Raw genomic sequence first — 23,661 nt, forward strand, 5'->3', positions numbered from 1 at the left:
TCCAGATGTACCTACAGGTTTTCCACTATCCTTCCAGCATACACCAGGCTCATGCCAGCTTTGCACACTAATGTAGTCTGTGCCTCATAACTCCCATAACTTAACAGAGTCTGAATTAAATTCTTTCAAGGCCCAATTAAATGGCATCCTGCTTTCTGTATGCTATTTTCCTTAATCACTACCCTCCCCCTTTTTTACATCAGTCTAGGATACTTGTTTCTCCCTGCTGAACTCTCAAATAGGCTCACCTTGTTACCTCCCTGGGCTGGCTTTGCTCTGAATAGTTCTATATCTTTTTTTTTTTTTTTTTTTTGTACTGGGGATTGAACCCAGTGGTGCTTAACCACTGATCCCCAACCCTTTTTTATGTTTTATTTAAAGACAGGGTCTTGCTAAGTTGTTTAAAGCCTCACTAAGTTGCTGAGAATGGCTTTGAACTTGTGATCCTCTGCCTCAGTCTCCCAAGCTGGGATTACAGGCGTATGCCACCGTGCCTGGCTACATTATTCTATCTTGACTGGAAGTCCTTCCATGCAGGGTAGGGGTTCAAAATGCATCGGCCCCATGTTGCCTAACCCAGGACTCCACATAAATAAGGTATTTCAAATGTTATTAGTCTTGATGACGACAATGATGATGCCAGTGTCAGTATAGATGCAAGAACTTAACCCACTAGTTAGGGATGTTTCCAAGGCCACAGCACAGCTCCCTGCCTTGTGTGGCAGGAAGGCTTTCTCCTCCCCACCAGGTTCTACCTGCTCTATTCCTCAGTCTAGCGGAGGCACCGTCTGCCATCCAGTGTCTGTCATGGACAACAGCTACACTGTGCAAAAGGGATGGAAGAACAAAAAACCCATGAGACAACACCTTGGCTTTTGAAACAGGTATGTAGGATATCTTGTTTAATAGCAGTTAAAAGAGGAAAATGTACAAGAGGAGTAAACATGCTCTTTCCATAGAGGAGCTTTCCCCTAACCATGCGGCCCATCTGCATCAGTAGCTTTACTAGTAAGTTTTAGAGGAAAAAAGTTCCCTTTAGAGTTAAAAATGGACTTCACAAAAATTTCCCCATAAATGTGTAACTATTTGTGCAAAAAAAAAAAAAAAAGGCCATTTCCAACACTTTAGTGAAAAGTAATTGCAACTGCAGGCGGAAGGAAGGAAGGAAGGAAGGAAGGAAGGAGGGGAGAGAGGAAGGGAGGGAGGAAAGAGGCAACTAAGCAGTCAGGAGAGGAATCCTGGGAGAAGTGGGGCTCAGGTAGGGGAGATTTCTGAAGCCAGCCCCAGGGACTGTGCTTAGATGCCTGAGAAGGAAGATCATGGCCAATGCCAATTCTTCCCTGGGTCTAGCACTTGCTGAGCAAGCTCTTGTCAAGTATGCAGAGGAGTTAGGATGACTTTGAGGCTGGGGGGACTTTTAGGCTTGGTATGCAACGAAATCACTGAAGAACATTTCCCGTTGCCAACTCTGCTCGTGCCAGTTTCCAAGTCCTGTTTCTCCCTAACCCCAGCAGCTTCACCCAGTCTGCTCAGAGATTTTCCTATGAATGTTAAAACTAAGTCAGCTGCCTAGATTACTATGGAAACCTAGGTTACAAACCAGACTCTCTTCAGGAACATGAACCTGGTTTCCCTAGGAACTTGGCCAAAGATTCATAGTGACCAGAAGGCAGAGGGCTTCCAGCGACTCATGTCCCCCTATCCTCTTATTGAGGCCTTTCAGGGCACTTCTACACGTGTAGGCATTTGAGGCCAGACTGGAAAGGCTGAGGGGCGTGGGTACACATGCTTGGCACACGTTCCAGCCTCTTAAGGGTTGGCTCAGCTGTAGGCCCAATGACACAAAATTTCTATTTCACCAGTAAAAAAGCTTTTGACATTGCTGGTCTCTTGTTTTTACATTCCCTGGCCCACCAAGAGTATATCTCCACATACAGCCCAGAAGTAGCATGTTGTTTTTTGTTTTGTTAGGAAAGAATAAAGGCAGGCTTAGAGTGAAGAGGAGGTACACCAAAGAGTCCATCCGAATGAGTCTTGAACTTGGATAAGCTTTTTCTTTAGCAGAACTTCTTGGTTGAAGGTGCAGATTGGCCCCTGTTCCTCTACCCTATTCTCCTTTTCCTCTATAGCACAGTTCTTCCAGCCATGATGACTCCCTAAAAAGACAAATGCTGTAACATACTTGAGATTCTCTCCATTCCATTCAAAGTCTGAGCAGTCAAAGCTGAAGAGATCTTGCTGAAAACAGTACCAGTGAAGGAGGGTATTTTGGATTCTTCTCAAGCAACAGACTTTGGATTAGTGTGATTATTTCTCATCTTTAAAAAAAGAGTCCAGAACTTGGAGATGTCATCATAAATTTCATTTCCACAGGTCCTTGCCTTCCCTTGGCTTTTTAAGTTTGGGTTGGCATGCCATTCCCAACCCTCCTCCTAAAACCTTGGGCCAAATGTCGGGCCCTCAGAATGAGTCTCAGCAGACTTCTGCAGAACCCTTTTGTAGCCTGGTCTCAGGCTTTCAGGAGGGCTGCACATCAGTGTGCATATTCTCTTTCACATGGTTTTTGAGGTGTAATAGATATGATGAAGGTAGGGGTAGGGAATGTAAAAGGAAGTACTGCCCTCCCCTGAAACAATTTGGTAACTGAAAAAGGTAGTGGAAGATTCTGTTTGATGAATCTTTTCTCCCACTTATCCAAGTTGAAATGCCCATATGACTGATTTTTATTACTTGGTGATGCACATACTCTGACCAGTGCCATTAAGCATCATCCTGATGTGTCTTAAAGTGTGAGTTCCTCCGACTGACCTCAGAGTAAAGCCTTTGCACTGAGTCTCAGGAATCTATTTAGGACAACAGACATAGCCTCTAAGCTAAGCTGGTCCAGGCTCCAGAGTTTGGGGGATAGGATTATAGGAAATCTTTTTTCAGATGAGGCCAAAGATGGCTTTGGGGTCTCAGAAGAGGAAGGAAGTCTTGGCTTGGTCAAGAAGAGCTTCTTATACAGGATATATCTTAGTAATAGACCACAGTTGAGCCAGTGGCAACAATTCACTAGCCATAGTTGGCCCTGACTACTTCATGATGGCAGTGGCTCCATCCCTAGAGGCATCTAGTCCAGCTGTGGGTGTTATCACAGTGCAGAGCTGGTGATATTTCCTTTAAAGATGGTGGCCAGAAAGTTGTTTTTAAAACATAAATAAGCAATACCAAGCAAGTCTCAGGTTTTACCTAAGAGTAAAGTAAAAACTATTTTCAGTTATCAGGGCCTACTTAGCTCTAGCCTACTCCAGAAAAATAAGCAGTCAAAGCCTTGGGTCAGAGCTAGGCTAAAGAAACTGCCATCTTGGGGTATTGGAGTTAAGCTGTCATCTTGCCATATGCCATGCTTGATTACCAGCTAATGGAAGTCAGCAGACTAAGGAGATGAACATCTAGAACCATGTGCTGGTCTTTAGTGTGTTAAATAGTAATGTTTGACAGGCTTTTGCCTTGTGCCAACAAGGATCAGCCTCACCTAGGAGGTGAATGGGGCACCCGAGAATAAATAGGATATGCTTTACTATCCTTCTGCTTACTCACCTTACCTCCCGGGGCCAAGCACTCACTCTGTGTGGTTTCTGGGCCACAGACCTAAGCTTTAGAGCCATGCATGAGTGGCAGTTCACCTCGTTGGGATTGGTGATGCCACCTCTTCAGGATAACACAGATAGTGTAGTAATAACCTCCCCTGAGTCTCTGCCTAGCAACATCTCATGTACTTGCTTATTCTTGTGCCTCTTTTACTATAGGGAAAGGTTATGTGAATACTGTACAGGGGTTAATAAAAAAATACATATGCTTTCTTTGAAGAACGCGCAAATGCAGGGCCCGCCGGGGCTGGATCAAGACTGTGTGGCTGCAGCAAACAGCCTGTGTGGACCAAGGTGAGGTCTTCACGAGTGGTGGCTGCTGATGAGGCCTCGCAGCTGCTTGGCCACAGTGTCAATCAATTTCTGCTTGTCTCGTTCATTTTTCCGAAACTGTGCAAACATGTTGTTCTTGCGGCTAGTATCCTTCATCCTACACAGAGAAGAAAAGAAAGAGGGCAAAGTGATTGAGGAGATATGGGAAGAGCTTGTAGGAGATGGGATTCTGTGACACATCTTAACCCTTATCCAGAGTGGGAGAATCTAGAATATTTCCATCATCAGGCTTGAACTTACCTATGTCTGGGAAGCTGTCCATCTGGCACCTAAAGCTCTCCCAACCTCACCTACAGTTGGTACTTTGTTAAGAGCCAGCTTTGGAGGCGCCAACCTACTTTTTTCACATTTCATTTATTTTTTATTTTTTATTATTACCATTGTTATTAACACATCTCAATTGTAAAAATTAATAAGTTTCATTGTGGCATTTCATACATACATATATCAGGCTTTGATGATATCTCCCTTTTTCTACCCTTCCCTTCTAACCTGATCCCTTTCTAGACCCTAATATTCAGAGGGGCCAATCTTCTTATCCCTCATACCTAACCCACCAATTCATTGCCTTCTCTCCCCAGGTGTGCACCTCTTTCAGGAGTCTGAGACATGCTACAGCTCTGCTGGTCAACAGGCTCTTACCAAATGTCTAGGGTCCATTCATTACCTCATGAGTAGGCTGTGACCTTAGAGATGACCTTAGAAGATTAAAAAAAAAAGACCTTTGAAAACTAGCAATTTCAAGAGATGATGAATAACTGAAAGTCACTGTGTATATCCAAATCTCACTCTATCTGGTTCATCTCCTATTCCTAATGAAACTAAGGGCTTGGTCTGTGTTTTCTCTTTCTCAGGGTAAGGGCTGAGAGGCAGTAAGGTGGCTACAAGGGTAAGGTGCTGAGGAAAACAGGAACCAAAGGCGAGACTATCATCTTCTCACCTGATAAACCAGAGCTTTAAGGAAGAGAAGTCCCTGAGTTCTTAATGGCTCTCTATATGCTAAAGTTCCACACATGACATATTCCTAGAGCACAAGTAATGAGCAGCCGTGGCCAATGATTCTGTCCAATTGAGAGCCCTAACTGGGAAGTACAGGTAAAGAAAGTCAAGACTAGACTGATATTTTCATAGAACCTCAAAGTCTGACCATGCCATTGTGACAGAATCTAGAACCCGCTATTCCCTAGAGAGGGCCTACAACCCCTGTCATGTATTGGTGATGGTTAACTCTGGTCCCAGCCTCTATACACCAGAACCCCCACAGCTCACAGCTAGCTCTAGTGTTAAAGAGAATTAAAAAGAGTATGTGGACCAATTTCTCCCTGATGGCCCCCACCACCATCCTCTAGGAGCTGAGCCAGTTCTCTGATTTCACTGTTCCCTGGGCTGCATGGGGTCAGGCTTGAAAAGAGAAGGAAGGAAACCTAGCATTCGGGTGTAAATTATGCACTGGGTATACTTGTGGGGGGCCTTTGGCCAATCCTGGGCCTTTTTCTACTGTGGGCTGCCTGTTGCAGAAGGGCAGATTAGAGGTCAACATGTCAAATGGGCAGAGATCTCACAAGGGCACTTATATCTGGTATATGTGACATATATCAGATATATGAAGTGTGTGTGTGTGTGTGTGTGTGTGTGTGTATGTGTGTGTGTGTGTGTGTGTGTGTGTGTGTGTGTGTATTCATTCCATTCCATAAGGGTCTTATATGTGGCAAGAGAGAACCATGGTTATATGACTCTGGCTGAAAGTAGCAGCCAAAACTGATTGAGACTCTTCTCCCTTGTCTAAGCTCAAAGTAACTCCTTCAGGCTGAAATTACTCATCAAACAAACTGGGAACCACCATCCAAATGTGGGGGCCTGTGCTTGGAGGGGAGTAAGAAGGAGAAGCCTTGCTTGAAAAGAAAGCACAAGGTTTCTCATGGCTCTGAGGATTCCTGGATCTGGTCCCTTACACACTAGGTGCAGTTATGTTTCTGGAACTGGCCTGAGTTTAGATTATGCCAGAGAAGAATCCCTTTCCTCTGCTGGATATTCTATAAATATAAACAATAATAACCCCAAACAAACAAACAAAAATGAAAACCACTTTCTATATTCATAGGACATTTAGTTCAATCTCTATGTGATCATGAACTTCCTGGCTCCTGAGGCAGAGCAAGCAGACACAGAGAGGTTTCGGCTATATGCAAGAGTAAATGAAGAGGGCAGTTTCTGACCCCTGGGGCTAGGATTTCTTGGCTATTAAAGTTGGAATAAGGGCTAAAGATAACATGAGTGTCCTGAGGGCTGATGGTAGCAGGCTGGTGTGTACCCAGAAATGTTCCAAAACAGAAGCGATCCTCCCGCCTCCTCTCCCATTTGCCAAGCCCGGGGATCCTATTCTACTTTAGCTATGAACATCTCTCAATGACACAGAGGCCTCTTATTTTTCCTGAATGTCGTCAGCAGGTATTAGGGTGTTCTTATGTCTCACCTTGTTAAGAAGGGCCAGACTGGAAAGGAGAGACTACTAAGCTTGATGGTACAGCTGGCTGTGGGCAGGCAGGGGTGGGGCAGGTAAAGGGGGTGATTTCTATGAGGCTGGAAGATGTGGATTTTGGTAATCTTGATGGCCTTTGCCTGTTGTGTTTGGAAGGAAGTTTTGAAATCCTGCTGATTGCTAGGGCTAAGCACATAGCTTCATTACTGTCCTGGCCTCCAGACTGGCAAAGAAGGGTATTTTAGCCTACTGTTAATTAATCCATGGAAAGTAGGTGAGCCAGTACTTTCTGGTTCTAGAGATTCTCAGAAACAGAGGAGTAAAGGATTCCCAAGAGAAGTAACTGACTGAAGGGAATCTCAGAGTCTATCTGGACACATAATGGATATGACAATGTCAGAACAAACTCAAAGGTCAAAATATTTCCCCATTTTATCTAGGCAGTGAGGACTCTGGGATTAGGCCTCTTCTGTAATAAAGACTCCTCTATGGGAGACATAGGTTTCAGATCTTCAAGCCATGGGCCTCACCACCAGGAGGTAGGGGAGACTGCAGGAGCTCTCCTCTGCCAGGGCTGAATTTTAGGCCCTGCACTAGCAAAAACTGAATGTGCCAGGATGCTGAGTGGGAATAATCCTTTAGCTGGTACTGATGGGGAAAAATCCCTGTCACTACTCCCAGCCCCAAAGGAATTAGTAAGCCAAGGGTCACTTAAGGATCAAGGACAGAGGAGGCATCCAGCCAGTTGGCACCAGGCTGGTTTAGTAGATTAGTATGTCAGGGTGGGGACAACTCACAGGGTAAGGATTTTAGTGTAGTCATTAGTGTCAATGAGGAAACCAGAAGGACTTGCCTCAAAGTGATGGAAAAGGCCCAAGTGAATAATATACTTACTCTCTAGATATCCTAGGGAGGAAGGTCATTGGGAGAGAGAACCATGGGAAACAAAGTTAAAATGGAAACATCAGTCCCTGACATGGTGTCAGTCTCTTGGCTCCAAAAACATAGCTGTGCTTACTGCTCTTGCTTACCTTCTATCTTCTCCTTCTCACCCTCTCCATAAGACACAGTGAGATATACCTTCACTTTGCCAGCCTAAGGCTCTACTCTGACTCCCTACATTCTTGCCCTTGCTTTGCTGGGACTGGAGTCATGCTAGGCTAACCAGATATGGAGACTTTTCACACTGCCTAGATGCAGGGCACTCTTCTGACTTGTCATTCCAGTTTCAAGAGAAAGCTGCCCTTGTACATGGTTGTTGGTCTCTGGCTTGTCAGCTGTCAACTAGGTTAGCAAAAACCAGAGCCAGCTGCAATGCATAGAAGAGCCCAGTTTCTGGGTGACACACTGGTTAGCCCTGAGATGTTTTGAAGTTGGCTAACCCAATTCCAAAGGTGGTACCTATGCTTCAGGGAGGCTACAGCTCTATGGAAGAGCAACCTGTGCCAGCTAGTAACTGCCTAATAGAAGAATTAGGCACCTTCTTGGACACAGATTTCTTAGGACAGTCAGCACAATAAAGCTTCATCTGGCAGGAGGCAGGAGTTGGGGACAGAGAAAGGTGTCAATAATTCCCAGGGCTTCTCTGCTAGGTACCAGATAAGCTACTTGTTCTGTGGGGCTGCTCAATCCATATCATACCCAGACGGGGATCAGCCTCACTTCTCTCACCAGGCTGGTCAGAGGCCCTTCTTAACTCTAGTTCATGATACTTTGCCTCATTAGTCTATAAGGTAATGTCAGAGTCTGATTCTGACCTGTACTTGGCCAAGCTTATTAGAGTTCAATAATTAAGAGGCTACTAGTCTGACAAATACAATGATTGAGGCAGTTGATAGCATCTACAGTAATTTCAAGAACAGGGATGTATTTTAAGGTACTGGCAATAGGAAAATTACCTTCTATACCAACCCCTACCCCAGTACCCCATCCCCAGCATAAACCACTGGGCTGGATACTTACTTCTCAAGCAGGGTCAGAGCTGTTAATGGATTTACCCGGAGATATTTGCAGTTGGGCTGACCATAGTCAGCAAGGTATGTTGACCAATCCCACTGGATGAAGAGATCCAAAAGCTGTAAAATATTCAAATACATATAGCAGGGATTAATCAAACAGACAAATCAGGATCCCAGAAATCCCAACATACTTTGCTACAAGTTAACAGATCTGAAAAATAAAAATAAAATTCTACCGAGAGAATGAATGGTTCAGACCATAGTACAACTAAGAAAATAAATGAGTTAACATAAGAAGACAGTAATCTCAGGGGCTGGGGTTCTGGCTCAGTGGTAGAGCACTTGCTAGCACGTGTGAAGCCCTGGGTTCGATACTCAGCACCACATAAAGATAAATAAATAATAATGAAGGTATTGTGTCCAACTACAACTAAAAAATAAATATTAAAAAAAAAGAAGAGAGTAATCTCTTCCATGAGCACAGTAACAAGGCTAAGACCACAGCGGTTAGCTCTCAGAGGCAGGCCTGTGAAGAAACTAACAATGGACTGGCACAACATACCAGATTCACAATAATCACTCATGTATTAATTTACTAAACACTTATCAAATGACTTCCACATCCCAAACACCAGTCTAGGAGCTCAGCATTCAACAATGAACAAATAAAGGTGAATGTAGTTCACTGCCAAATTATAATTTTCAACATCAGCTAATTTAATATTGATACTATTCATATTATAATTTTGTAAACTGACTCAATATCCTTTACAGCCTTTTGTTGTTGTTGTTTTCTTGCATGATGTGTTTTAATATCAGGTATTGCATTTGGTTAGTTGTCAAATCTCTCCTTTTTTGCAGTACTGGGGACTGAACTCAGGGGCAATCTACCATGGAGCTATACCCCCAGCCATTTTCAGTTTATTTTGAGACAGAGTTTCACTAAGGATGGCCTTGAACTTGTGATCCTTCTGCCTCAGCCTCCTGAATAGCCAGTTTTTTTTAGGAATAAGCTACTGCAACACATGGAGAGTTGTCATGTCTCTGTAGTCTCCTTTAATCTGGAATATTTACACAGCCCTTCTTTTTCTTATAAGATATTGACATTTTTAAAGAATAGAGTCTCCCTCACCCCCATTTCCTCCCTCAGTCTGGTTTTTATCTGATTCAAGACATGCATTCCTGACCAGAATATTACATAAGTGGATATCACATCTGGAGACATACAATGTTCATTTGTTCCATACTGATATTAATTTTGATCACCTGATCAAGATGATGTCTGATTTCTTCACTGTCTAGTTATCATGTTTTCCTTTGTAAATAGTAAGCAATCAAAGAGACTACTGAAGACCATGCAAATACACTGCTCCATATGAAAATTTCCCTGTATATTTAACATATGATGAGGATTCCTTTCTGATTCAGTCTTTTCCATGTTGGAATCAAACTTATCAACTTATATTGTTATGGACTCATGGTTTCCCCCTTTTTTCCCCTAGTGGCTTAAATTCACTATTATGCCTATTGTTTTCACACTCAAATTGTTTCAGATTACGCAAATGGGAATTCCTTCAAGCTGGGGCAAGTGTTTCTCTGAATGTCCCCATGATTTTTTCGAGCATAGACAGGTATAAAAAGAACTTGCAGGCTCATCTTGCATCTATGCTGCCCCAGCTCTGCAACCAGTCATTTCTCTGAGAAGATTCTTCTGGAAGGAATGTTACTGGAGATCAAGATTTGGGTGCCAGGTATTGTCATTGCTTCTGGAGTGTTTGTTCACTGCTATTGGGGGTCAATCTAAACCCTTTCAGCAGACAGAGTTAGGAATAACATACGTGTAAATACACACACACACACACACACATACACACACATTTTAGAAGTGTGTGTGAAGCCAATACCTGCAGTTCTAATTCATTCTAATAGGGTTCTATTTGTCTTCCCTTATGAGAGCCCTGGGATTCAACATTATCATCTCATTTACTCAAACTTATAACACATCTAAAATGGTTTCACGTTTGCACATACCACTAAAAAATAAAACAAAAACAATGCTACTACAAAACAATTTCAAGATTTGTTCATAATTTTCCTTTCCAAATGAAGACTAAGTGTCTATCATCAAATACCATGTTTATAAATCTGCTTGGATTAATTTTCTTCTGACCACTGTTCAGTGTGGTTATGGTATTCATCAAAATACAATTGTGCTCCTTTTTAAAAATTTGCTTTTAGTTTTAGGTTCTTCCCACCCATCCTTATTAATTGTTTTAATATGTGGGCATTCACATGCTTACAAAAGTCAAAACTATACAAAAATATTAACTCTAAGAAGTGTCACTCCTTCCCTATGGTACCCCAATCCCTCCTTAGTCACACAGGTAAACAATTCCATTGTTTTTAGGTCTGTTATTCCGATGTCCCCACTTGGTAAGATACAGCAGACATGCATGCTTTCTCATCTCCTTTTTTTTCTTTTATAAAAAGTTACATGCTATGCACATACATCTATATTCACATCAAAGCATTTTATTTCTTGAAATGATTGAATGTGGTGGATGGAGAAGAAGAAAGGAGAAGGTCAAAGGTGGGAGACATAAATTAAGATCACTATTCCTCAAACTTTGTTATTGAGCTTCACTTTCAAAATTGTTGCCATATCTCATGCTACATGTGTTAATATTTATTTAGTAATTTTTTGTATTGATTCATTTTAATTATAAGAAAATTTTAAAAGAAAACTTTGTAATTCCAACATAATCAGGAAGTCACATTATTTGCCATTAATAGAAGACAATGCAGACACTAGAACCACAGTGAGACATTCCCCCTGTCATCAGGGAAAAAGGGAAAACTTTCTCAAGTGATTTAGTGTCTAATGGCATATCTGGTACTATCTAAACCTATTTGAGTATCATTTTATGGCCTTCTGTGCCTCCAATATTCCATACAACATATATTATAGGATTAGTTTGTGATTTCAGCAAGAGTTAAGTGATGATTATGTGCATAGAACAGAGTTAAGTGGCTTATGTGTACAAAAAAGCATCAGTCTCAACAGAGAGGATCAGTGCACACATGGGTCCTGTGTCTTGGATGCCAGGATGTTCCATAACTAAATGTATGGTTTGAGCTGGTGAGGCCTGATGAGGCCACATGGACCAGACAACTTGCTGAGACAACCACAGAGAGTTCTTGAAGGCAAAATAAACTAGTCCCTGTATTCTCATTCTTTTCATGACTATGTTTCCTCATATGAGGGGATACCTCATACCTAAAACATAACAGCTTGTCTCAGATTTTCTTTAAAAATGATGTAAAAACCATTGAATTTAGCTAACAATTAAAATTAAAAGCATCTAATATGTGCAAAGAACTGGGCTAGGCCTTTCAAGCAATATTAAAATAAAATGTCTTCTATCACACTGGAGAATAAAAGAAAACCATGAATGAATAACTGTAACCCAAACCAAATTGGTTAAGTGCTATTAAATGACATACTGATTGTTTCTCTTTTTAAACCATCAAGATGAAATATGAGAATATGATCAGAAATATGAGCTATGTTTAATGCATCAAATCATCGAATACATGATGTCTGCATATCTTATCACTGGTGATATTAATCTTGATCACCTGGTTCAGGTGGGGTAGCTGATGGGTTTCTCTACGGTAAAGTAACTATTTTCCCCTTTATACACTTCTTGGGGGGAGGTATTTGAGGTGATGCAAAAATCCTTTTTCTCCTCAAATTTTTGTCTATCAATTTTAACATCTATTAGTGGGTCCTGCCTGCAATAATAGTTACTGTGGTTTTGACCAAGGTATTCGCTATCTCCCTTACTTCTTCTGTAGTTCTTATTTCAAATTCTATAGCATTTCTCCTTCTCCTACATTTATTTGTTTATCCATCTATCAATTTTTATCAGTATAACCTGGATATTTATTTTATTTGTGGGTTATAATTTAACACAATTATTATTTGCTGTTCAAGTTGTTCCCATTTTGGCCAGATGGAACTTCTTAAGATTGGGTCTTCCTTGTATTTTTTATCTGTTTCTAATCCTCTCATAAATAGTTACTTCCTTTTTGCTACTACAAGATGTTCTAAGCTCATCATGCATCTATTCCTGCCACAGACCTGGAATCAGTCACTTCTTCAAGATGCCCTGGTCCTTTCCATTGAAGAATGGTATTTAGAAACCAAGGTCTTAACACTTATCATGCTCATTTTTACTAGGATAATATTGTATCCAGGCTCTCTCAATGGAAAGATCTAAGGAAAATATGTGTATATATACTAACTTGTATATACATCTATTTATTTCTGGAACTCTGTGTGTGTGTGTGTGTGTGTGTGTGTGTGTGTAAATTATGAGTTCCTATCAATGTCTCCAATTCCAATTCATTCTAGTCTTTCCCTCTCTGACAGTGAGAAAGTTGGTTGTCATCTAAAATGCAGTTGCCTTATTTATTCAGTCCTAGCTTAAAGTGATTTCAGAGTTGCTAACCCAGTCCTTGGCGAGAAACACATTTATTAACTAGAGTCCAGCATTTGTATACAGTTTTTTTTTTGTCTTTGTCCTTACAGATTACAGTCAAAATACTGGTTCTGAAAGTTACCTCAGTTAGTTTTTTCTACCTCACTCTTCCATTTGATTAGACCGTTCTTTTGTAATTTAGATAGATTCATTTTTTTTACTGCTTCTGTTCCATTTTGGATTCCCCCTACATCCTGGATAATTTTAATTATTTATTTTGGGGGTATGTGAAACAATACTACAGTTCTAAGAGTCAAAGTTCTATAAAATAGTATGCTGAGAGAAGTATCACTCTCTCTTTATCCTCACTAACCTAATCCTATTCTCCTTATTTCTTTCTACATTTTCCCACTCATCCCTTGCAGGTAACCAATCTAGTTGTTTCTTGTTTATCTTTTTTTTATTTCCTTCACACAAATGAGCAGATACCTGTGAATTTTTTTATATCTTCCTCTCACTTGAAAGATAGCGTACCATAGCTACCCATTTGCACCTCATTTTATTTTTCTCATATATATCAGTATATCCTAGAACTCACTCCTAGAAGCTCATTCTTCACTAATGCTCATATTCTTGATTTATTCAAATGAATGCTTTTTTTTGTAAACTAGATAAGTCACTTTTAAGAGTCAGATATTACATTGTTAAACTGAACAAAAGTGTTGATATTTATAGAATGGGACATACTGATAAATGTTATTAGGGTTAGCAAACTCAACAAGTCATCAATGATGTTTTGATCTCAAACATGGAATTATTTGCTTATGGTATTTGTACTATACTAGTTTATTTCTGGAACTGGTGTATGTGTGTGTGTGTGTGTATAGATTATGAGTTCCTATCAATGTCTCCAATTCCAATTAATTCTAGTCTTTTCCCTCTCTGACAGTGAGAACTAGTATAGTAGTTTACAAGCTATCCAGGTTAATTCAAGTTGTAAATTAGCTGATCACTGGTTATTATACAAGAAAGTATACGGTAGGAAAGGATGTGAAAAGGGAAGATATTTTGAGCTGGGTTATGCTAAGCTGGCTGCTGCGACAGAATACCTTTTCTTTTTCTCCTATGTTACTTTTAACTACGGTTTTGGCAAAGTTCTAAAGTTGCCTCTGTTAAGCTTTTTTGTTACTTCAAAACAGTCCCATGACTTAATAGGACTCAAATTATCATTCTTATTTCATGGTGGTAGGGTAGGAGTGGGGAGGATCAAGACTGAGAAAGAATGAGCAACTGGCTGATAGACAAGTAGACAAGTGGTAGAGATGGCTGTTGGCTTACTCTCCCCGAGATGCCAATTCTTTTTGTTTTTAAAAATCCTCATTGATTCCATCTCTGGTACTCATCTGAGGTTAGGCCAAACTTTCTGTTTTGTAATGGTAGTTGAGAAAGACTAGAAAAATCCAAACAAGTCAAAGTCAAAAATCGTTCAAGGCCACACAACAATTTAACTGGACAGAGGACAGATAGCACTATAATAGCGGAACAAATGCAAAGTTCCAGAAAAGACCTTCAGGATGAGATATTATTAAGATATTTAGGATTCTCTTGATCTTTGTTACTGCCTACTAGTAGGCAAACATTTCCAGCAGAAAATATAGAAATAATTCAAATAAATGAGTTCTCATGGATAAGGGAGTAGAAAGAATGCTATCTATTACAGGTGAGGGGTAACCAGTCTTGGATATTTGATTTCAAGGTTTCAAGGGAAGATTCGTGTAAGTAGTGAATAGGAACCCAGCTGATGTTTGGTCATGTCTGGGCTGGCTCCAGTGGATAGCATGTTGTGTTAGGGAAAGTGTTTTCTTTCCAGAATGCCTGCAAAGATTCCATGGGGAGCAAAGAATCACAGGAGCTAAGGTAGGCACAGAGAGAAACATATACAAAGACACACTGACAACAGCCACACCCCGCTTCCCTAAGGGTGATTTTCTTTACATGTTGTCTCTTGAATAGGCACATTAAGTCCTGTAGAGGACTGTGCTCCCAAAGTAGGTGTGACCTGAAGTAAACGTGATGCAGGAAAACCTGAATTTGCACTTTATATACATTCAAAATTCTTCATGCTAAACAGGATAGATTACAAAATGATTTCAAATAACATGCTTCTCTGAGATACTTATCATATAATCTAACAAAAATTCTAATATGCTACCTCTTCAGAACATGGCTACTAAGAATAGTCTACTACTTTGCTCAGGAGAATAGTAACATACTGAACACTATGGTCCAAGTTTCCTATTGTCCATCCCCTGTTTTTGACAAGATGTAATTAATCATATCATTATAAAGTATTTTTCATAATCTATGATCTATAAGGGTTTTTTAGGAAACAGTAGAGCACAGCAAAAAGGGCCACAGACTGAAGGTTCCCTGACTCTGTGACTCCAGGTAAACTCCAAATCTGTTTTTCTGGTTTAGATATTAGGATTCTATCAGCAGCTGAGGACAGAATAAGAAACAATTGCAAAAAGTCCACTAAAAAGCATAGAATTGACTAATGACCCATTTGGTTTATTGCCCAAGATTTTCCCCAAACTGGTATCCTTGGGGCTAGGCCACTCTGATTCAAAGAAGAACATTTGCTTGCCTCCTGCATATCCTCAGAAGTACTTCCCAACGCAGGAATCTGGGCAAATACTGGAAAGGGAACACTGGAGTTCAATAAATATAAACCGAATACCTACAATGTATCAGGCACTTAGGTACTGTACAAGAAAAAATGACAAAACAATATCTCCATTCTTGAGGAACTTAGGTAAATAAACAGGTATAGAGTGATGAGAATAGTCAGAGATACACTTAACAGGCACAAAGAAAGTTAAAAAGAAGGGCATCTTAGTTTGACATAGGTAGGTGGGTGGTAAGATGTCAGGCAAGGAATGTGACAGGGCTGGGTCTCAGAAGTGCATCTGAAATAACTAGGACAAATGAAGCAAGTGATAAATGACCTCCTCTGCTAAGTTAAAAAGACTGAATTTAGCCTGGAGGTTCCTCTACTTGTTTTCATGGAGACTGCTCTCTGCTTTTTTCTAGATTGGGGGATTAAAAACAAAAACAAACAAACAAACAAACAAACAAAAAACTACAGCAAATCACAGGCTATTTTGTAAATAAAGTTTATTTGAACACAGACATGTTCATTGGTTTACATATTACCTGTAATTGCTTTTATGCTACAGCAGCTGAGGTAAGCTGCTGTGACAGACACCATATGACCTGGAAAGCCTAAAGTATTCATTATCTGATTTTTCATAGAAAAAGTTCACCTCTAGGTCCCAGGCAGGAAGAACAGTGTGCTCTGACATTTTCTCAGATGTGATATCTAATATCGATTAAAATGAAGAAAGAAATGAAAAAAAATGGCTCTAAGGAGACCCTTCTGATTGTAATGAGATGATAAAAACTTCATTTTCTTAACAACTGGCATTAGAATTTTTTTTAAGGAGAGACATATTTGGGAAAATTTCTTACTTCAGTGAAACCCTGCAAGTGTGAAGGCATCTAGATGAGAAGGGGAAGAAATTTGTTTTGCTGGGTCTTGAGAGGCAGAATGTGACAGGAGACTTCACTAATATGTGTGAGAGGGGCTAAGAAGGAAATCTGTAGTGATACTGAGGCTCCAAAAAACTTTGGAGAACTGGGATATCTAATAGTAGCTTTTTCAAAGTCATTGCTCTGCAGTATGTGATGTAATTTCCTCTATGAACTCACCCCCTTGATCCCAATCTTTAGACAAATCTCCTCTGCTCCCCCTTGCTTGGGTGAAGGGTTTTTCTATGCCTATGTATGAAGCAGCTGAATATCACTGCTGAATATGCAAAACGGAACTGTCAAATGGCAGCTCTGAAGGCAAGAAGACCTCCATACCTAGGGATTCGCAGAAATCTGAAAGAGGTCTTTGGATTTTCTACAGGTGATACAACTGGGGAGGGGAGAGGTCCCAAACTTCTCTACAGGTTTCCAGGTTTTCAGTCTCACCTCTAAGACTACATGGGTAAAGAGAGAAAGAAAGATAGGCAGGCTTCAGGGTCTTCCATTTTCACCAGCTTCCTAGAGGAAGATTGCCAAATGAAAATGCTAACACAAACATTCCTTCAAGTGAGACTGTCCTACACAGCCATTTCCCACTGATCATAGAACATCTATCCTCCTGCAGGGGGCAGAAGGAAAGAAAGCCTGTTGCCTCACTGGGTGATAATAACCATACCATACAGCCACATGTACTCAGGGGGAGGATGGGAGGCCCATGCAATGGACAAGTTGTCCCTTGTTGGGGTGGGGGATGCAGGCAGGTGTGAGTTCTGTATGGAACTGCTGCAGAGATGGTGGGAGAGCAGCTAGGAGCCATGGGCTAGGTTTTTTTTTTTCTTTTTTTTTTTAATATACTTTGATTTGTTAAAGATTTCTAGGTGAGTGGATTAGGGAATATATTATTGAGTTGTTAACTAAACTAGTCCTCACCTCCTGGCCAAAATGATTATGAGGTTTACCAACATTTACAAAGAGACCATGGATTAAAGATAACATTAATAATGTAAGTATAAGCAAGCATCAAGAAAATGGCAGAACTTAACAATCTCCTAATCGTAGTACAGATTCTTTTATCATTTCCATCAGAAAGTAAAGGTAGTGAGTGACAAGCTACTCAGATTTGACAAGACAGTTGGCAAAATTTGAAATTATTAGAAAGGCTATTTGAAATGTAACTTTTATCTACTATTATAATGAACTTTTCTTAGGCTAAGTCCATACTGTACCTTAAAATATTAATATTAGTAGATACACATATACATATGTCCATATACATGCAAACAGACTTTCAAAGGTAGTGATAAGGAAAGTTCTATATCTTAAGCTGCAGTGAGCCAGGGGTGTATGCAAATATTCTTTCGTGGCTATTTAATATCTAATTAGAATGTATTAATACATTGTTACATACATAAATACATTAGGGTTGAGTCCTCAAAATTTATTTTACCAACAGTGGTACTCCATCAGGAAAGTTTGGAGACACTGACTAAATAATATTCAGGGAAAACTATCATAAAGTCACAGTGAAAATGGTTTAGGTTCTTTTTTTTTTAATAAATGGGTAAATTAAGAAACAGTTGTAGGAAATTACTTTGTGCTTTATATATGTTATTATTATAAATTACAGCCTAGTTAATTTTATGATAGGCATAAGAAAAATATCAAACATTAAAGGATAGTAAAGTGGGAAATGTATTTATATCTTGGGTAAGTGTAGAAGAAGTTAGAACTTCAGTGGACTAGGAGATATACAAGTCTGACCAAAAGACTCAGCACTAGACAACTAACTTCTTAAGACCCTTAGCCCAAGTGGATATATATTTAAAATATATCCTGTTCACTTGTTTAAGGGGCCAGAGATCACATCAAATTGCAATTCAGAATTCCATTACCAAATTTAGGAACTAATCAATAGATTAATTAAAGAAGTATTAAATAAGTGGTTCTCAGCAAAATGGTCCTTTTTGTTTGTTTGTGGTCACTCCATAAACTCCAAATCAAATGGTTCTACTTCCCAAAGACTATGTTAAATAAATACTCATTCCCAGGAAGGCTATAGTCTCAGCCCTATGGGGACAGTAAATTTGCTATATTCCTTTTCATTAAATTTATTTTCTTTCTTTTAATTCTATTCACTAATTCATTTTATGTATCATCTTAATGAATCACCTCAATTTCATTTTGGAAACAAGTCAGATTAAACAAATTTGATAAAAAATTGCTTATGTGTATGGCACCTGCTCTTGGTCAAGGAAGGAGTCCTGGCATTGAAGACTATGTGTGTCCAGAGCAAGGAAAGATCAAAGAAGCCCAAAAGATTCACAGTTCCACTCTGCCAAAAATACAGGCATAATTTAAATACACAGAGAAGAAAACAGAGGAAATTTCAAGCAAAGGGACTAGTAGAGGCCAAGAAGCAAAAATAGGAATTTCTGAGATATGTTTGAGGGAAGAAGAAAACAGATGTGTCTTGAACATCTACTACTGTGTGCTGATTCTGGGCTAGAATCTTCCTCTATTTTATTGATCCCTGGGAAAATCAACAGCCTAATAGGTAAGTATCTCCATTTTATAGAAGAAGAAAGGGTATCTCCAAAAGGATAAAAGAATGAACCGAAAGGAACCAATCTGTTAAGAGTCAGGGCTTGGACCCAGGGTGTCTGACCCTTTTTCTTCCATTTCCTTTTGGGTCTCTGTCAAGAGCCAACTGGTGTATACCTTGGAGGAACACTGAGGTGGTATATAGAGCAGCAACAGTGGAGAGGTCAAAGAATAATTAGGTAGGGTTGAACTATGAAAGAGTATTGATTCCCTGTCTAAGGATCTGCTTTTAAAACTTATATTTCATGGGGAGTATGGCATTTCAGTAGCAGTATATTAAGTAAGGTACATTTAATAGAAGCCTATGCAATGGACTGGAGTAGAAATTTTTCAGGCAGGAAGATCTGAGTCAGTGAGGATCTGGACTAGGATGGCAGCCCCAGGATGAGAAAGGAATGAACAGTCACTGTCTCAGGTCCAAGTGTAGGATCTGAGGGGGAAGACTGAAAATTAGCCACAGGCAAAACCAACTGCCGGCATAGACCAGCCAGTAATAGATGAATAAATCAGGCAGGTGAAAAGCAATAGGGAACAGAGGGGGAATTACCCCAAAAGGCATTCAAAAGCAGATGTTTCTAAAACACCATGCCAGTCACTTCTTGGGCTATTGGTTTGAAAATTGTATGGGTTTTGAAGCTGGATGAGACAAGGGTGGGCCAAAGAGGAGACTTGGTGGGTATGCCAGATGTACCTTTCATGTTCCCACAGCTGCTTTTCTCCTCCCTTCAGCAGGATATACCAAGTTAATTAGGGTCATTATCAGTCCTCATTTGTCTCCACCAGCTGAACTAACATACATGTCGCACGAAGAAGAAATAAGGCCAATGTGCAAAGAAAAGTATTTCAAGTTCAAGTCCAGGCTGCTTAGAATATCAAGTTTTGGCATGAGCTAAACCCATGGCCTTCAGGAAAGCAGACAGATCCCAAATAAGCTGTTGCCTCCAAAAAACACCAGCACAGTATTCAGTGCCTGCTCTCTCACAGAGCAGGGCTGCTTCCTCCCCGAGATTACTCTCTTTCTCTATCAGGATCCATTTTGTGAAGGACTTCTCAGATCAAGTCAGGTTAAGTCATAAGGCAGAGGGGAGAGAAGGTTATGAATATTTATAGAGAACCTAGCCAGTGTTGGCTCAGTGGTATATGTTTTACATAGATAATCTTCTTTGATCCTTTACACAATTCTGAGAGAGGTATTACTGGCTCATTTTAATAGATGTGAATAAGAGAGGTTTAAGTGACCTGCCTAAAGATCATAAAGTTATTAAATAGCAGGGGTTAGATCTGAATATGTCTTTTTAACTCCAAAGCTATACCCTTCTACAATGCCAAGTTACTTCTCAATGGAAAAAGATGTCAAGGTCTTCACTGTTGTTTTCATTCCAAACAAAAGCAGATGAATCAATACATTTCTGAATTCTTTTATGTGTATTTTGCTTAAGTGAAGTCTAGTACCTATATAATTCAACAGTTAACAACACTGAAATCAGATTACTACAAATCTGGGGTATCCAATCCAGGGAAATCCAAACTGGGTACCATATTTAAATCATGGTATGCGGAAACTACTAGAATGTGATAATGCTGGGCTGGTTAAATGCCTGACTTGCCTAGCATGTACTCATCAGCTAGAATTTTAAAGCTAGAAGAACCTCCAAGAAGGGAAAATAAGGAACTCAATGAAATTCCAAGAAGTAACAGAGTTCACTAAGGAAACCACATGAAAAGAAAGTGGAGTTACAATTGTGGGTATTAGACTGGAGAATGAAGCGTCCCACCCAGAGCTTGCTGGTGAGTCTCAGTGACTCAGTGCTTTCTGACAATAACTAGGCAGCAACACTGAGCCACCCTCCAGGGGAGATAGACATTTCAATTTAGATTTCCAAGAAGATTTTATTAGGTAACTGTCTTAGAGGGTGAGATTACCTTACACCTTTGCTCAATAGCTCACTCAGTTCCAAGATGCTCAAAGGCAATATATATAAGCAGGCCCAGTAGGTGAGTACTTGCTGAAAATCTTGTCCAAGTTTAAGTGCATTGTTATGGTCAGAGGGTCTGTGGCAGGTTTCAATGACCAAAGGTAGTCATGGCTCCAAGGAACAATGAAGTCTGAGAAATGTTCTAAAACCTAGGACAAATACCCCCACCCATCAATACCATGAATATGCTTCCTTTTCTAGTAGCATTTCCTATCTAATATTGTCCTAATGCCAGAAACTGTCACAAAATCATTTCTCAGAATTCCTCTCTGAGGGACTGAGGAGCCTACATAGAAACATTTTTGCTTGAATTCTCCCTTGCATATTTTGGGGGGTGGGGGGACAGATAGTGGACATGCTTTATTTGGAGGCCAGCAGCTGCTCCCCTCCCCCAGTCATTTTCATAGACCTTTTTTATATGCAGGTCAAACAAAGAAAGCACATTACTATCATAAGTGAGTGCATGCTCGCAAGCAAATATTTATGACTTTGAGTACATACACTGAATCAGAGTGTTTACGCCCTTGGCAACATACTGAAAACATAGCCCACCAGCAGCCTCAGTGAGGGAGTCTAACTATAGCCATCTTGGGTCTGCCCTACACCTACCTTCTCCTGGACCCCAAACTTCTACAGTTTGTTCTGTGCTGTCTCCAGCTTAGTGAATATACTTTTAGTCACTCTGCTTTCTGTTGCTAGCTTTAGACTTATTCTTTTGCCTTTTAAAAGGCTCTCACATTCAATAGAAGACAAAAGACCAGCACTGTAGTCCTGGATCTGTCACCAGTTGTCTTGCGACTTAGGACTTCTCTAAAACTCACTTTTACTGACAACCAGATATCTAATGTTCCTTCAGTTTTAAGATTCCAACTCTAATGAAGTCCTTATAGGGGGTGAACATCTATGGAACAGAGAGTAGTTCTCAGCACTAAGCAGGAATGGGGCTGTAAATGGCAGACTGTGAGGAAGTGCAGATAACTGTACCGTTCCTTCATCTACAGAGGAGAAAACAGAGATCCAGGAAGATTCAATGTGGCAAAGCTATGATGACTAGGGCTGCAGTTAGAATTCATGTCCCTGACTTTGAGTTCACTTTTTTCCTACTATATAATGCAATTTAATTGGCTGGTGGAGAACCAAAATCTTTGGGAATAGCATACTGGTCAAGTGCCTAGAGAAATGAAAAAGAATAAAAGGAAGTTTTGTTCTTGAATTAAGAAATAAAAAGGTAAAAAAAGAATTCTCTTATCTCTCACCTTCCTGGAGAAGATCAACTACTATCATGATTTTGTTGTATGTGCTAATGTTTTAAATCATGTGAAACATTGTATGTATCATTCTGCAATCTGCTTTTTTCATTTAATCTTATGTTTTCAAGATCTATCCTTACTGACCCATCTAAATATGGTTCATTCATTCAAACTGTCAAATAGAATTCTTCAGTGTATAAGAATACTTAAATAAATTATAATGTATTTATCAATTCATTCATGATGGGAATTTATACGATTGTGTTCCTGGCTAACAGAGGAATGGGTGTTTGTCTACACCCGGGGAGCAGACAGCATGCTAGGGTGTGGAAAGAAAGGATTATTAGTCAGTCTTTACAACCATACACATGAAATGATGTGGGCCAAGTTAAATACTCTCTGAGTTTGATCTTATAGCAAGGGGCACAGAAAAACTCAGATGGCCAGTCCAGGCTAAGATTCTTAATGAGATAATTGAAAAAAAATTTTTTTCCTCTTTCCCTGGAAGAGAAAATACAGAGGAATAAAGAAGTACAGTGGACCTGGCTTGACCAGAATTAAGATGAACACAAAGTAGTTCTTCTCTGAATTGTAATTTCAGGACGTTATATTCCCATTTCCAAGCCTTTGGGAATGAATCAGGAAGTCTCTATAGGATTTTCAAAGTATTTAAGGTTGATCTGGAATGGCAGAGAGGGACAAGCTCTGCTTTCATAACTATTATCCTCAATTCCAAGTTTATATTTTCCTTAAACTTGAATAGATTAACTCTGAAATTCTCCAAGAAGTATGCAAATACCCATTAGCCAGTTTCTGAATTGAGTGGGTAGGAGAATTTAGGAGAAAGAGAGAAATCTCCTTATAGAAGAACTTTGTATCACTCATTCTCAGAGATCTGGGGATGGAAAGCTCTCTTCCCTCATTCTACACACAGAAGCTTAATCTTCTACCCTTTTGTATGATCAGAGCAAGAACATCTTTGGTCTGAAGGCAAAGGAGTCTTTATCCAAGATTAGATCTTTGTGTTTATTATCTCTGTGTAACAGCGTGGTTTGTTGTGGGGTCTCACACAAATCATTATAGGCTTCTGACTCAGCTTCTTAATCAGGTGAATTTGTCAAAACCTGCTCCAATTTATTGAATAAGGATGTGAAAAGAGGTACAGTAAGTGAAAGTACTTTAAAACTTCACATTGTTATTATAGTTAATAACACTTTTACCATAAAAGTATCATTATTATTCGAAGAGTTTTTTTTTTTTTAATCAACTAAGCACTGCCCTTTGTGAACTTTACAGCAAAAGGAATTGTTCTTTTGCTTCAATGTAATATAGACTCGAGTTCCTGGCTCTTGTCCAA

General features: G+C 39.8%; 1 protein-coding gene across 2 annotated transcripts in view; it reads right to left on the reverse strand.

Moving 5' to 3' along the window:
* Positions 1-868: 868 nt before the first annotated feature.
* The window catches only part of Exoc6b (exocyst complex component 6B), a 603,826-nt gene continuing 581,033 nt past the window's right edge, over positions 869-23,661 (reverse strand). For both annotated transcript variants that reach the window (XM_076833080.1, XM_076833079.1), the window contains 2 exons: positions 8,407-8,519; positions 869-4,062 (listed from right to left, as the gene is read on the reverse strand). In XM_076833080.1, the coding sequence (XP_076689195.1) occupies positions 3,936-4,062; positions 8,407-8,519 (240 nt within the window). In that variant the 3' untranslated portion in view covers positions 869-3,935. The remainder of the gene's footprint in view (positions 4,063-8,406; positions 8,520-23,661) is intronic.

Source organism: Callospermophilus lateralis, chromosome 14, assembly GCF_048772815.1.
Source record: "Callospermophilus lateralis isolate mCalLat2 chromosome 14, mCalLat2.hap1, whole genome shotgun sequence".
NCBI classification, from domain to species: domain Eukaryota; kingdom Metazoa; phylum Chordata; class Mammalia; order Rodentia; family Sciuridae; genus Callospermophilus; species Callospermophilus lateralis.